We start from the raw sequence: 14,961 nt of genomic DNA, 5'->3' as shown, positions 1-14,961 counted from the left end.
CAAAGACACTGAAAACCGGTTGTGGGCGACAGCCGCCCCGCAGCTCCTGCCCACAATCAAGATGGCGGCGCGGAGAGCGCGCCAGCAGCACGCCGCTCTACCCCGCCGCTCCCGCCTCTGCGACTGGCGGCGCGTGCGCCCACGTGACGTTTTCAACCGCGCTGCGCGGGACGTGCGCCGGCAGAGAGTGAGGCCGCGGGGGGGGCGCGCGGCGATCAGGTGACCCCGGCCCGCAGCCCGCCTCCCGGCGGCGGCCGCGCAGCGAGGGGATCGGCGGGGGGTCGCGGGGCCGGCGGGGCCCTCGGGCGGCGCGGGGCCGGGCGGGGACGGGAGGCCCCGGGGCAGCCCTGCCGAGGCGGCTCGGGCCGCGCGTTGTCGCGGGGACCCCGCGGCACCGCCGCTCCCGGGACCGGGGCACGGGGCGGCGTGCGGGAAGCTCGGTGCGCCGTGACCCCGGGCTGCGCGCCGCCGCACAGCGAGGGGCAGCGAGCGGCGGTCGGGTCCCAGAGCCGCTCTGCCCGCGCGTTGGGTCCGGTGTCACAGCTCGGGATGAGCAGCGGCCGTGCGCCGGGAAGGAAGAAACGCGCCGTCCTCCACGCGCGGCTAACCGAGCTCTCCTTTCTCGTGAAGGCCTCCCGAGTTCGGGCCCAGGGGGCGCAGGATGGGCGGTCGGCCCCGGGCACACCGCGGGGCTCTGTGAGCACTGGCTGCGGGCTGGGCCTCTGTCACACTGCTCCGGTAAGGGCCCGGGGCCGTGGGCGCTGGTGGCACGCAGTGTGACATATAGCAGCAGGGACTGAGTTACCAACAGCCTTGTTTTAATGTTACAGCACCAAGCAGGTGGTTGTGCTAACGTTTTCAGTGATCTCGGCCTGCTTTCCCACAGCAACCACACCGCAGATGTCCTTTCAGGGACATCTTCAGCAAGAAAAACAAACAAATAGGTGTGCTGGATTGTCTGCGAGGTGTTATTCAGCCTGGAAAGTTTGAAGCCAGCAGAGCTTCAGGAGGCACAGTAGGTGGGTGGAACGTAGCTGCAGCTTTGCATCCTTCCCAAGGTTTGTTTTTTCCTTGGACGGTTTCCTTGGAGGCCGCATGTCACTGGCAGTACTGAGGGCTCCTGGTGTCCCAGAGACCCACGCTTCCCCAAGCATGTGCACACGCGCACGCTCAGCTGCACGAGAAGTGCCATTTACTTTCATAACAGCTGTTCAGAGAGAACACAGTAAACCATCCCTGTAACATCACTGCCCACAAAAAATTACTCAAAATTGAGCTAGAAGAACCTTCTAAAGCCAGAGAACCAGATCATTTTTACCTAGGTTTTCTCTAATCTGCACTGGAGGCCTACAGCGTGCATCTCCGTCCACTTGCAGCAACCTCAGTTCTTTGCTATGCAATTTCACATTCTCATAAAAGTTGATATGCATCCAAATGGCAGTTTCTCGTAGCTCAGAAACCTTTTCCTAAATTGAAGTCAGTCATGTTAATATAAAATCCAAAGTGGTGTCGATCATTCCCATCACACCACATAGACCTTTTAGGAACAATTATGGAAATACGAGCTTAAAGAGCCTTCAGAAATGATCCAGCTGACATGCAGACATTTCAGATTTTTGTCCCTTTTGTTGAAGAAAGGTGGATTCACATGTGTTCTACAAAAGGAAGCTAAATATAACTCTCAAATATAACATAACTAAGAAAAACAGATCCTGTGCAGCATGGTAGATCAAGCCCACATTACAAGAAGTGCAGCGGGACCTTCATAGACATATTTGAATCAGCTGATGACTTTAGAAGGGATCTTAAAAGCCGCATTGCAATTGTGGCTGGAAGTTTAAAATGATAGTGCCTCTTCAGTACAGTTGTGCCCTTGGGAAAGCAGTTTCTCCTGCCTGTGGGTTTTAGATCTTGCAGCGCATTATAAACCACTCCTCCACAGAAGATAAGGCCTTCTAGTAAATCTCCCTCTTAACTATTACAGATCACCATTGAAAACAATGTGGCAATTGAAGGTATTTTATATAAGGTGCTTTGGCGTCCTAAATTCTAAACTAAGATATGTGCAGAAAGGAACATACATCAGCACCAGCTTCTTCCCCAAATAATCAATTTTAAGATGTTTGTGACCAAGTTTTTAATCAGATTCCTCTATTTCAGTACCCACTAAATCAGAAAGGCCAGAGGACCATCAGAACTTGTCTTCCACAAGCCTCATTTGGCCAAGACCATTGTGCATTACAGATCCCCACGATGTTAAGTTTTGTAAGTCTGTTTACCAGGGAATAAAATCACTCCTACTTGGTAATATGTGATTAAATGCAAGTGCATTTGTCTCTCAGAAGGTTTGTCCCTGTGGTTTTATAGGAGCAGAAATGAATTCCCCAGGCAAAGGGCAGTGGCTGACCCATGAAGAAATACTCACCTCACCTCCTTCTATCCTCCATTGTAAGATTGCTTTTGTCATTAAAAGGTTTCCTTTCTTCAGAGTCGGGCTAACGTTGGCAGTTTGGCTTCTCTGGATATGAACCTTAAATCTTGAGTGTGCTGGTGGATGGATTTGTGTGAGATGCCAGAGAAAATTTATGCCCAGTGGTGAGAACCTAGTGCCTTCTTTCCTCTCGTAGACAGAAGGAAATGGCCTTTATTCAGATACAGCATAGTTAACTGCAGGAAAACATCTGAATATTTTCAAACACTTTGAAACAGTATTTCCTATGGCTGTTGGATTCAAGACCAACAGAAGCTAGTAACTTCCTATCTCTACAGTACCATTTCTAAATTATTTTTTGCTGTTTCTCTTGTTCCAGTCTGACGTTTGCCTTTGATTAAGGAGATGAGTGACTTTACCTGTTCTATTGATTAGAATAAATTACCAGCAGCTAATTCATGAACCTCACAAAAGTGCCTTTGACATGGTCAGTTGTGCTCTGTTGTTCAGGCAATTGGGTTGTCAGAAAATCTTATTGATTACTATACAGTATCTCTTACAGAATATTGGCTTATTCATGGAAATGGACAAAATCTTTTAGATTTCCAGTTCACCAGATGTTATGAAGACTGAGTAGGAAGGAAGTAAGCAAGCATTCTTCTTGACAGGATTGATGGTATAAAAAACATTTTTATTGCTATATGTTGATCTTCCATCTCTTATTTCTGTGAAAGGAAGGTTACTTTTCTTGGACTTGTTCAAGAGTAAGTTTAGGGGGCTTGGTCATTGCCAGCACTTGCAGATGCAGCTTCCAATTTGGAAAAAAACCCATGCACATAGGACAGTATTCTTGCCATCACTGAAATTCAGAATCTTACCATTGGTTTTTTTAAGGTCTGAGAAGGATGGAAGAAAGCTCACATTTTTTTTTCAGGTACGCTGCAAAGATAACAAAGATCACCTTATTTCTGTCACATCACTAGAGAACACACAATATGCAAAAACAAGAAATGAGCAGCAGGAAGATGTCTTTACATATGGTAGTTTTTACAGCCAGCTGCCACACTTGCAGGCTATGACATCTGCAACGCTGAGAGAAGCAAGCAAAGGATTACAGCAGTAGAAAACAGAAAAACAAAAGCAGCACACCAGAGCTCACTTGAGGTCTTTGTATGAAGAGCTCCTACCTGAAAACATTTGTTTTCTCCTAATACTGTTAAATGGGAGTTCTCTAACTGAAGCTACAGGAGAGCAAGTACTTCTATGAAGTAGCTTTTTTAAAAAAATAGCAAACAGTCTTTTCCAGTGATGCCTTCCCTGGCTTTTCCTATGCACATGCTGAGTTTTAATATGTGCATGTTGGTTGTACAGTGGTATGGCATTGATAACTCACTGTTTGTTGCCTGATGTGATTGTCAAATGTAAAGAAGGGTTTACAGATGACCTCTGTAGCCTGGAAACTTTTTGGCCAATGTCCATGACAGTTTCTATATATGCAGGTCTAGTTTTCCTCTTCAAGAAGAACTCTGTGCTTACACCAGGATTTTGCCCACCCAGCAGTCTTTTTGACCCAAATGTGAAGGAGTGGCTAAGGAACAGCTTTTCCCCACCAGATCCAGTTCCAGGCCCACGTCTGACAGCTGAAGGAGGACTGTGGGCAGCTCCCTCTGCCTTTATTTCTGTGGGAGCTCTGTGATTCTTAGAACTCCCCTGAGAGCTATGGGTTATCAAGTGACTTTTGTTGCAGCTGCATTGCCTGTAGAATGGCTCATTTACCAAGCACAACAACACTCCTGTTTGGGCAGGATTCCACTGCAACTCCATGCCTGACCTGGAGACCTTTGATATTTTGGCTGGCAGACTAGTTGTCTGTGCCCTGCTTGGTATTTTCCTGTAAAATCCAGGCAAGGTTTTCCTGTCTCCAAGAGACATTACCCTTCTTCCCACTCGTTTTTGAGTCCAAGCAGCACTGAATACTTAGCAGATGAAAGGTCCACCCCTTTCTGCAGTGAGCACACAAACCCACAAGCCACCACTTCCCTGCCAGACAGCGCAGCATTCCTGCTCAGGAGGTGTCTCTGAGTTCCTGCAGCTGGGCATATCTGCATTTCCATCTTTACTTCCTGAAAGGGACATTTTAAATGTACAGTGCAACTGCATATTGTCAGCATTAATACAAGTAGGAGATGCCTGAGAGGCTGGCTTCTTTGGGCTGGTACTCCCTGTGGATACTCACACTGCTTTCTGCCAATATCTGACTGCTGCTACCCAGGGGTGACGAGCCACACTGGAGGAATTTATGAATTGTTCTGATGGGAAGAGCACACTTGCCTTTTGATTTTGTTGATATGTACTACATGCCTTTGAAATTACAAGGAATTTTCTTTTTCCTCCTCGTTTTTAGAGAAAAGGATTTAAGGAGACATGGAACTTGAAAGAATCATTAGAGACACACTGACATGCTTCATCCAATCCCACATCCCTGCTGCAGACCTCAGGTACGTTGAGTACTGTTTTAGCTTGAACTCTGCATTAATTGTCCCTCTATACATTATACTAAATTCCAAGTGGAACATTTGCAGTTTTCCTGCATTTTGTCTTGCTTTTCCTTAAGTCATATCCAGGACGCAGCTAATTTGTACAGGCGTTGATGTAAATCCTTGAACTATGTTTCAGCATTACAGACTAGCAATGTCATTTCTTTGGTGACCAAGATGATTAATTTCCTGCCCAGTAGTACATGTTAGAATATGGAATTCCTTTCATCTACAACAATCCCAGAAGGCTTTCTAAACAGTACACTGCTGTGTCACAGCTCTCCCTATTTTGAACTATGCCTACTTATAGAGATACAGCTGCCTTGAGGCAGCTGGTTATGTAGCCACTGGCAGCAGTGACGCAAGTGGGTCAGCAGAGAACACTGCATCACATGGAAGCTGTAACTTGACAAAACATAATGACATCACCTAGAACACCAGTCAACACAAAAATCAGGATTTGAGCACTTGGAATATTTTGGGTAGCTCAGCTGAAGTACCCACAAGGGCACAGTATCTAGACAGATGCAGTGGCTTTCATTCAATCCTGCCTAAGAAGGTGAACAAAACACAGTTTTCTGGATTTATCCATAAATGCTTCCCACTCAATCACTGACCACCTGCTGTTTGGCTTTACCGGTGGCAATTGCCTGTAAGTTAAGACACAGTCCACATAGGTACTTCTGCTGTTCTATTAGATGCAACAGAGGCAAATGGAGATGGACAGGAAAAAAAAAAAACAGTCCTGCTGACACTGCTTACTTGTGTGGTGTTCTCTTTCTCCAGTGGGATGGATGAAGTTTTCTTCTCTTACATTACGGGTGTCCTGGAAGAGCTGGGTTCACCAGAGTCCTCTGAGGAAACCTTTGACATGGACACCTTTGTAGAAATGATGGAGGCATATATCCCTGGTTTTGCAGAAATTCAGAGGTGTGTGAATGCTACTGTTTTGTATGTGCATGCCATACACTGGGGGCCTGGCCAACCATATCAGCACCATAAATTCTATTATATCCAGATTGTGATATATTAGTACAGAACCTGTACCACTGTGATTAAGCTAGGCTTTGTCTGAATGCACAAATCCTAATCCCAGGATAGTTAACAGGTTAGATACTTGGCTATCTGGAATGTTAGTTTTGGTAACTGGGCTTCCCATCAAGCCTCATATCTTTATAAAGAGTAAGTCAAGTGGGATAGGCTAGTGCTTTAATTCCTCACCCTAATTATTCAACATCTGTCTCTTGCAGTGGGAATGTTTGTGAAATGATGTTCTCTCTCTCAGAAAGACTTAGTGAAGCACGTAATAAAGGTGAGTTACACCTTGAAATTGACAAAACTTACTGCTCTGCTCTAGTGTCTTGCATCCTACCCTTTGAGAATCCTGATGTAGCCTTTCAGATAGGATAGAACAGAGGTGAAATTATTCTTACAGTGACACAGAAAGAGCCTATAAAAAGAGATGCATCGGAGTAACCTGACCACAAGGCATGCTGGGTTACACACAGTTTGGGAACCACCAATGTGTTTTGCTAGATTTAAAATCAAAATAACACCTTGGTTCAAAGTTAGAACAAACATCAGGAAATTCTTAGACACTTAACAATACCATAAATACCCACAGCCAAAATGTAAGAGGCTTGAGAATTCACAAGCAGTTCTACTCTGGCAAAGCATGGGAATGCAGAGCTCAGACACTCCAGCATGTTAGCACTGCCTTCCTACAGTATGAGTAGGGCTGCAGCTATACTTGCCAAAGGTAACAAGAACAGTAGTGCTTTCCACTCTCTTTTCATTTAAGAAAAGACTGACTTCAGCTGATAGTTCACTAACAGCCTCATACTAACAGAAAGCACAGAGCTCTGTACTTAGTGGGACTGATCCTCAGTAGATATCACTGTATCTTTAAGAAAAACCTAGCCAAAAAGCTGTGGAAAGCAGAACAGAAGTGCCCTCTGAAGACCTGACCAAAGGCCAGGAGCCTGGAGCTGGAGTCTGCAAAGATGAAAGGCTGTGCACACCTACAGACGGAGCTGGGGCACAGGTATGTACATCTCACAGTGGAGCAGGGTGACAGAATCCCCTAGCACTAGACTACTGGTACCACCTAAGGCATTTTCTGGCTCCAGTGGGAACCACAAGCATAGGCTGTGACACAGCATAGTTGAAGCTTGCTATCACCCCATTGCATGGCCTGAGCAAGACTGTGTTCAAGTGGAAAGTTATGTGCTGCCAGAAGAGCACAAGTTGTCACTCCTGCTCATCCTTTCCAGTCCTGAGGCAGCAAGGCAGAAGAAAGGTTGTCTTAGTGCTCTCCAAGATCCTAGAGTGCAGTAAGGATGCCTCTGTAGCACTAGCCAGGCTCCACCCCTGGAGCTTCCCCCTGTTCCATTCACAGTCGAGCTTGGTTACTGTTTACCTCCTTAGCTGTGATGCAGCATCTAGTGGTCATATCTGAGCGTCAGTCCTGAAGACATCCATCCTACCTTCAATGACATATGCTGTATACTGAGCTACACCACAGCAAGTCATTGGCACAACAGTCCTGGTTCTGCAGCTCCATTCAGCATGACCCACTCTGCAAGCATTGCAGCACTTAGTAAATCCCCCCCAAGCTCCTTACCTCAAGCTCTGCTTGCTGTTTCTTCAGTAGTGGTGTTTTACTGCTCTGCAGTTCAATCATTTTGTCCATGCCCTTCTGGGAAATGCTGTTGCTGTGCTTCCTTCTGATGTAGCCAGAGGTCCCTGTGCTTAGGAGCACCATCCCTTTGTGATCAGAAAGCACACAACCTTGCAAGGGAAGGAGTTCAAGCATTTGAGCCGCAGTGCCCAGAAAAATTATTCCTAAGGAGAGATATAGCAGGACCAAACAGATGAGCCAGGCCACAGAAGGCCTGTTTCAAAGAAGACTGAAATACAGGGAGAAGAGATTAAGGGGTGCATTCTCCTTGTAGATATGATGTTCTTTTAGCTTCAAGAAAGGAATTTATACTCACCTTTATAATGAGAGAGAGCCTTCAGCTAACAGCAAATGGAATTTCCCAACTTTGCAGTGATACTTTTGCTCTGCAAAATCAGATCTCTGTCTCTCTTGCTCCAACTAGGCAGGTGATGACTTGAAGGGTGGTGTGGAGCTGCTACTGGAGATGTTCCCGGCCTGTACTGTAAGCCAGGCAGAGAAGGCACTAGCAATGGCCCTGGGTAACTTGGAAGAAGCAGTGCAGTTAATTGTGGAGGAGAAGGTGGAAATCAGCACAGCAGGTGCAAGTGTGAAGGTACTGTACTCTGAGCTGGGTGGCACCAGGTCAATGAGCAGAGCTTAAATACATATATTCTAGCTGGAATGGAAAGCGAGTGCAGGAGCTTTCTATGCTTCCAGCAACATACCAGAAAGATGATCCAAAACAACACCCCCCTCTCCCTCAGTCTCCCTCAGCTCTCCAAGCACAAGCTGTGCCTACATCAGGCCAGCAGCCCAGAGGAGCTGTGTCTGGCACCCCACTTCCCCCATGAGCTGGTAGTACTGCATCAGTAGCTGGGCTTATTTGAGCGAGCAGGGCAGCTGTGCACCCTCTATGTTCTGCTATTCAAACACCTGCTTTGTTTCTTCACAGGAGCTGGTGCGGCCCCGCAGAGCACCCAACCATGAGGAACTAAAGCAGGTTATCTTACAGAAGTAAGTACCCAGAAAAGAAGAATTTGGACAGTGAAGGAGTTAGCAGTTTGTGAAAGGTTATGGTGGTCAAAATAGCAATATGGTCTATGAAGATCTTGGACTGTATGATGTTTGGAAAGGATGCTGTGTGAAGCTTATCTGGATATACCTGAAACACATTCAAGCACAAGTATAATGATTAGACAGGAAAACAGAATTTTTTAGAGCAGTTTTCTTTTAGAGCTCTGGCACACAGTTTAGTTCCATCAGCGAGGTCACAGCACTGGTTATGTGAGGTTTCAATCTCTTACAGGTATACTGTAAATCACAGTGTTGTCATCTGAGGTCCCAGTTAAAGGTTCAAGGCACAAACATCATTCTGCAGCTCAGGTAACACATGGTGACTTGTAAGAACTACAGCAGCTCATTCATACCTCTACCCTTGGAGAGGGTCCAAATAGTCTAAAGATATCTTTAAGAGACTGTACAGCAACAGAGATCAAATCTCACTTGCTGAAGGTGCAAGTTCAGTGCATTTAAGGAAACCTCTCTGAAGCCTCCCTGTGGACTTCTAGGGAATTAAAGTGGCTTTACATTGATTTACCTTTATTCATTTCCAAACGCATTTAATTCTCAATAGACAATCCACAGTATGGTTTAATTGATCCACTTCAAGATCTCAGCTTTCATGAGCATCCTCCCATGGGCACACAAATTCAATGCATCTATCTAGCCATCTTTTCCACCATTTTACTCCTTGAGGATGTAAACAACTGATGGTGCAGGAAAGCAAAAGCAAAGCAGAATGCCATCCAGATAATTTTAACAATCCCAGTCTGTGCCTGTTTCCAGTGCAGGCTTGCTTCAGAGTAAAATGCTTGGGAACAAAATAAAACAAAAAGCCAACACCAGCTGATAGTTAAGTTCCTAGGAACTTTAATGACATTTTGGCAACATCCTGTACTTTAAACATCACTCAAGCACAGGTACAGAGAGCAGATCACCACAGCTGAAAATACACAGGAACAACTACACTAACTACTGAGGGATAAGTTGTCGTCAGCTGTGCTATCCACCTACAGACCAGCTCTGAAGACTCGATACTAATTCAGCAGTACAGCAAGCAAATGCTTGGGCTCTGGTGTTCCTTTTAAATAGGGAGTGAGATGATGCTTCTATTAAGTTGCTTCCAGCTCAAACTCGACTCCTTGTCAAGTAGCACATGGAGTGTGTAAGGCATACCATCTCTTCAGCAGCCAGTTTGGCCCTGTGGCCTTTTCCTTTGGCTGCCATCACATCAAGTGAAAAGGAGCAAAGTTGTCCTAATGGCAAAGCATGCCAACCTCAGCACCTCCCTCAGTTTTAAGGAGGCTGCTTTCTCAGCAGCCTAAGGTTTTGATACCATTCATATATGGCCAGCTATTCCATGAGAATTCTCCTGAATTCTCACCAGAAGGGTGACGCTCTTCTTACCTGTTTCATTCAGAAGGGAATCTTAAGTGCTCCTAGCTGCAGTCTGTGCAAGTAGGACACATCGCACAGCCCCAAACCAGACAGGGAATTAAAGATAAAGGCTGTGAGTAGCCCTAGGCAATGTGTGTTGCAGTGTTCACTTACTGCATCTTGTGTTTCAGATATATGATGGTGGATAGTGCAGAAGATCAGAAAACACATCGACCAGCTCCACCAAAAGAGGTGAGAATAGCACAGTTCCAGCTCAACAGGAATTTGAATGCCTTTGGCTACAAGGTTTAAAGAGCAGGCTGCACATCTAAAGAGCAGCATAACACACAAGGGAATTTGCAGCAGGTAGTCTCAAAGGAGAACCAGTCAGCTAAGAGGTGCTACTGCAGGGTCTGTGATTATCTGGCACTCCTGACTAGCATAGTTCCTGCTCCCTCCAGCTTTTCCCCTCTGCCCCCTCCTCAGACTGTTTTGATCCCATTCTTAGCTAAGACTCCCAACATGAAGGACAGGTAACTCATCCCAACCTAGTCTTACTTTTTCCTTATTCCCCAAGCACAAGCTTACGCTTGTCACCCTCTTTCCCCAGCAGTGGCTGTCCACGTGATGTTTATGTCTTTCCTCTCCAGGCTCCCAAGAAACTGATCCGCTACATCGATAACCAGGTGGTGAGTACAAAGGGAGAGAGGTACAAAGACATAAAGAAGCCAGAGAGTGAGGAGATGAAGAAGACTTACATCAGCCTCAAACCAGCCAGGAAGTACAAGTTCCACTGACGGCTGTGTCCTCCTGCTCTTCAGCCTCCACCTCACTGGCCAGGTGTGGAGGATGGACATGTGGCACTAGGGATGAAGGGATTCCCCCACCCAACACTAACTGAAACTAACCTAGGAGCCAGGACAGCTTCCTGAACTAACCTAGCTGATAAGGTCAAGTTTCCTCTTCTTGTGTAGCTGCCCTTCTGTCCCTGGGGCACACCACAATGGCTGTTGGGAGCCTGGGCATTCTCTGCTATTCCTTGCATGGGACATTAGATCTAAAGATGTAGCTTGTGGTTTTGCAGCAAGCTTTTTAGAAATCTCTGTGCACTGTTGCTTTGAGTGCAAGCGTTAATAAAGATGATGTGAGTTGGTGTGTATTTCAGCTGAAGCATGCACATGCTTTACAGACCCTGCCTCTGATCCCTCTTTGAGAAGCAGGGTCATCTCCTAATCACTACCTTCATCTTGCTTACTACAAGTAGCTACTCTTTGACCACTTACTAGATGCAAATGATGAGGCTAGACTCTAAACAAGAGCTGGGCTCTCCCTGCCAACACAACCTACAGCACTCCATGAACTCCAGCTGACAGTATGGCCAGGTCATTTGGCAATTGCCATTTCTAACCACTATTGTATTACAAGCCTACAGCTGTGCAACATGGAGCAGGGTGTAGGAGCAGGTCTGGGTACTACAGAGATGTAAATCAGAATCTGGAAGAAACAAATAGCAAGAACCAACTGCTCTCAGCAATAGCACAATGAGGTTTGGTGCTTTTCCTCTACTGAAATCACAGTTAGGAGCAGATTCCCCTAGAAAACAATTACTGTCTTGTGCTAACCCAGTGCCTAAGGCAGGGTGCTAAGTCTGCACATGTATGCTGGGCTCACACTGCCTTCCTCCCAAAGCTCACCTACCAGAATGAGGGCTGCCACCTTTTTTCTTTACTACTCCAGCTAGCATGGATTGTTCTCAACAGCTCTGCTGGCATGTCCTACACAAGTTCCTCAGAAGATGACAGTCCACAGCCCTCATCAAACATTCTCCTGCTCTCTGGAGAACTGCAATTTTGAAATTCAAAAAACAACAAATAATAAATCCTGTGTATTGGCTGGTTTGTTCAGCACTATGGTGTTCCTGCAAGTCCCTCACTGTCTCCACACTGCTTCGGAGGGAGTTACTTCCCCAGGAGGCACACACAGAGCTCACTCACAAATGTGCAGTGGCTGTTAAACAGCCCCAGAGAGAAGAGTGAGCCTTTTTTGGGCCAGCCTCACTAGCAGGATCAACTTCTCCCTCTGCACATCTCAGCAGCAACCAGTTCCAGTGTCCACCAGGGATCTCAGTGACATGTTGCCTTCCCCCCCTCCCCCCCCAATAGCAGCAGCAGTTCTAGATCTGGAGGTTAATGAAAGGGGCAAAGCCAGCCATGTCCTGCAGGAGAACAAGAGCCGTCTGCGGCAGAGGCTCCACATCCAGCTCCACTCCACGGTTTCGGAGAACGCTCAGGCTGGACTCAGCCACATTGTGGCAGTGCTTCACCTTCAGCGAGCGCAGCTTGGGACAGTACTCAGCCAGAACCCTGACAAGACAGAGCACATGCAGGTTGCATGCCAGACTCCCATATGCATAACTCATCAGCACAACCTCTTTTTCACTCCCAGCAGCCACAGCATACCATCCTTTGAAAACAGCACCATGGTGGTCCAAGAGAATCAAAAGGACATGGTCAGATACCCTCCACAACGTGCTGGGAAGTTTGCTTTCAGTAGCACAGAGGGCCTGCTAGTGGCTCTGCTCCAAGACTTCCCTCCCAAGGTCTCATCTACCCACCCTGGACACCTGCCTTCTGCACCCTACTTCCCACAATGTTCAATACCTTATAGAGTCATTCTTGACTCGCAGACACCCCGTGAGGTCCAGGTGTTCCAGCTCAGGACAGCACTTGGCAGTCTCCTCTACTGCCACATCGCCCACGTTGGCATTGACAGCTAGAGAGAGAGACTTGAGCCTGCTGCACTTCTGCACCAGGTAGCAGATGGCCTCATCCTTCAGCTGCCGGCAGGCAGTCAGATCCACAGCCTCCAGTGCCTTGCAGTGGTCGGCCAGGCTGCGCAAGGACAGGCTGTCCACCCACTCACAGTGAGCCAGGGAGAGCCGCCGCAGGTTGGGGCAGTTCAGCGAGATGACCATCAACGCGTGGCAGCTGAGCTGGGCACAGCCCTTCAGCTGAATGTGGTGCAGGTGGTGGTTCTGCATGATGACTGGGAGCAGCTCCCTGTCCGTCAGCCAGTCAGAGCAGTTCTGGAGTGCCAGCTGCTGCAGCACTTTGTTGTCCTTCAGTAGGTTGAGGAAAGCAGCTCTAGGGACAGCCGAGCCAATCTGCGTGGGGAACCCAGTAACAGTGAGGTGTCCTCAAGGACCTGAGATTGGCATGGCTCAGCCTAATGTTCCCCAGAGTCCCATTCCCTTCTTCTTTTCCACTGTGACACAAAGGTGACCAAAGCCACCCTCTCCCAGTCCTGGAGCAAGTTGTGCCACCTAGCTCTTCCCCACAGAGCACTTCGTGTCAAGGCTGCTGCCACAAACTGGGAGATGCTCTCCTCCTCCTCCTCCATCATCCCTGCATTTATACATCTACAATAAGCTCCCCACCTCTACTCTCCAAAACCTCTACAACAGACCACTGGGTCTTCACAGAGCAGTAGCCACCACTGCCCAGGTCCCAGACAATGTTTTTCAGTATGGGCATAAGCTTTCCCTCATCTCCTGCTAAACCTATTCCATTGCATAACCCCTGGTGACAGTCATCAGGCTGTGCCACCTTGAAACTGGCTGCATTTCCATGAGCCGCTGCCCCATAATGGTCTAGGTGGAGTTTCCAGGCTCAATCCTCCCCACGCCTCTTGCTAAAGGCAGAAGTGGCATTGCTGGGCCCTGAATCACCACCCCTCCTCCCCAAGCCCATCTGCCCAGCCAGACACGCAAGCCACCAGCCCAAGCTCCCAAGCAGAAGCCTCCCTGTCCCCTCGCAGCTAGGTTTTCTCACATCAGCACACCGACAGCCCCCCAGCCCCAGAGCCATCCCATACCTGGCCGGAGTCAAAGCATCGCATGTTGGCCAGGTACAGCTGGACGAGCGCCTGGAACGCCTTGCTGACCCTCTGCAGGCCCAGGAGCTGCTGCAGCGGCAGATGGCAGAGGATGTGCGGGACCAAGATGTCCTCCCAGGGCAGGTCCAGGAGGCATCCCCTCGAAGGGGTCAAACTCATCGTCGGCCGCCAGGGAGCCAGGCTGTGCGGGAGCCAGCCTACGCCACCCCGCAGCTACAGCCGGGCGTCTCTGGGAGGAACGGACGGAGGGAAACGCTCAGCAGCGTCTCTCACAGCTAGCCCAAAGGTCGGGACGCCGCAACGGAGAGGGCAACCACCTTCCGGGGCGCCGGCTCCCAGAGCGGCAGCTCACGGCTCCGACACGCGTTCCCGGCCCGCAGCGCTCCGCAGCACGGCACGGCACCAGCTGCGCGAGGAGCCCCGGCCCGTAAGTCCGCTCTGGAGCCTGCGCTGGGACCGCACCCGGCTTCTGCGCCGAGCAGCTCCGCCCCGCGCTAACTCCGCGCCGCGCCGGCCCTGCGGCATTCGGCGGAGAGAGCGGCCGCCCTGCAGGGCAGCGCTGGGGAGTCCCGCACCACCCCGACCCCGCTCCCGGCCCCGAGACGAGGGGAGCTCCGACAAGGCAGTGCCGGGGGCCTACAGGCCCCGGGACGAGGGGTAAAGGCGGCGGCCCGACGCAAGCCTTCCCGCGCACCCTCAGCACCAACAGCCGTCCCGGGACGCCCGGTCTGGTCCGGCCCAGTCACAGTACCTGCGGACCCAGCGGGACTCTCTCCGGAACTCCGAGCGCACCGGCTGCACCCCAACGGGCCTCCTGCCGTCCGCCGGTGCCCGCAGTGACGTCCTACCACCGCTGCCCCGCCCCCTGACGCCACGCCCCGCCTCTCGGCGTCGTGCCCCGCCCCCAGCCCCCGCCCATGGCTGCCAGGAGGCGGTGCGGGAGCCCGCGGACGCGGTCCGGGCGGAGCGGGCCGATGGAGCCGCGCACGAGTGCTCCAGGT

General features: G+C 49.3%; 2 protein-coding genes across 11 annotated transcripts; one reads left to right on the top strand and one right to left on the bottom strand.

Moving 5' to 3' along the window:
- The first annotated feature begins 65 nt into the window (after positions 1-65).
- On the top strand, positions 66-11,021 carry CUEDC2 (CUE domain containing 2). 10 transcript variants are annotated; one of them, XM_090145121.1, is made up of 13 exons: positions 104-219; positions 631-738; positions 887-1,019; positions 2,161-2,265; positions 2,343-2,448; positions 4,836-4,929; positions 5,755-5,898; positions 6,219-6,280; positions 6,879-7,012; positions 8,073-8,243; positions 8,583-8,644; positions 10,258-10,318; positions 10,717-11,021. In XM_090145121.1, exons 6-13 carry the CDS (start codon positions 4,856-4,858, stop codon positions 10,861-10,863), a joined length of 855 nt encoding a protein of 284 aa, XP_090001247.1. In that variant the 5' UTR covers positions 104-219; positions 631-738; positions 887-1,019; positions 2,161-2,265; positions 2,343-2,448; positions 4,836-4,855; the 3' UTR covers positions 10,864-11,021. The 10 variants fall into 10 exon arrangements, with proteins under 10 accessions (XP_090001249.1, XP_090001253.1, XP_090001247.1 ...); XM_090145125.1 differs by lacking the exon at positions 2,343-2,448; XM_031602106.2 differs by lacking the exons at positions 2,161-2,265; positions 2,343-2,448.
- A 94-nt stretch (positions 11,022-11,115) lies between these two features.
- On the bottom strand, positions 11,116-14,842 carry FBXL15 (F-box and leucine rich repeat protein 15). Its single transcript, XM_031602109.2, has 4 exons — positions 14,712-14,842; positions 13,940-14,187; positions 12,727-13,229; positions 11,116-12,429 (listed from the first exon to the last, which is right to left on the bottom strand). The coding sequence occupies exons 2-4, from the start codon at positions 14,117-14,119 to the stop codon at positions 12,240-12,242; spliced, it is 873 nt and encodes a 290-aa protein (XP_031457969.1). The 5' UTR covers positions 14,120-14,187; positions 14,712-14,842; the 3' UTR covers positions 11,116-12,239.
- Positions 14,843-14,961: the final 119 nt, after the last annotated feature.

This window comes from Phasianus colchicus, chromosome 8 (genome assembly GCF_987193195.1).
Source record: "Phasianus colchicus chromosome 8, bPhaCol1.hap1.1, whole genome shotgun sequence".
Lineage (NCBI taxonomy): Eukaryota > Metazoa > Chordata > Aves > Galliformes > Phasianidae > Phasianus > Phasianus colchicus.
Note: the sequence above shows the minus strand (reverse complement) of the source record. Positions and strands in the feature narration are given on the sequence as shown.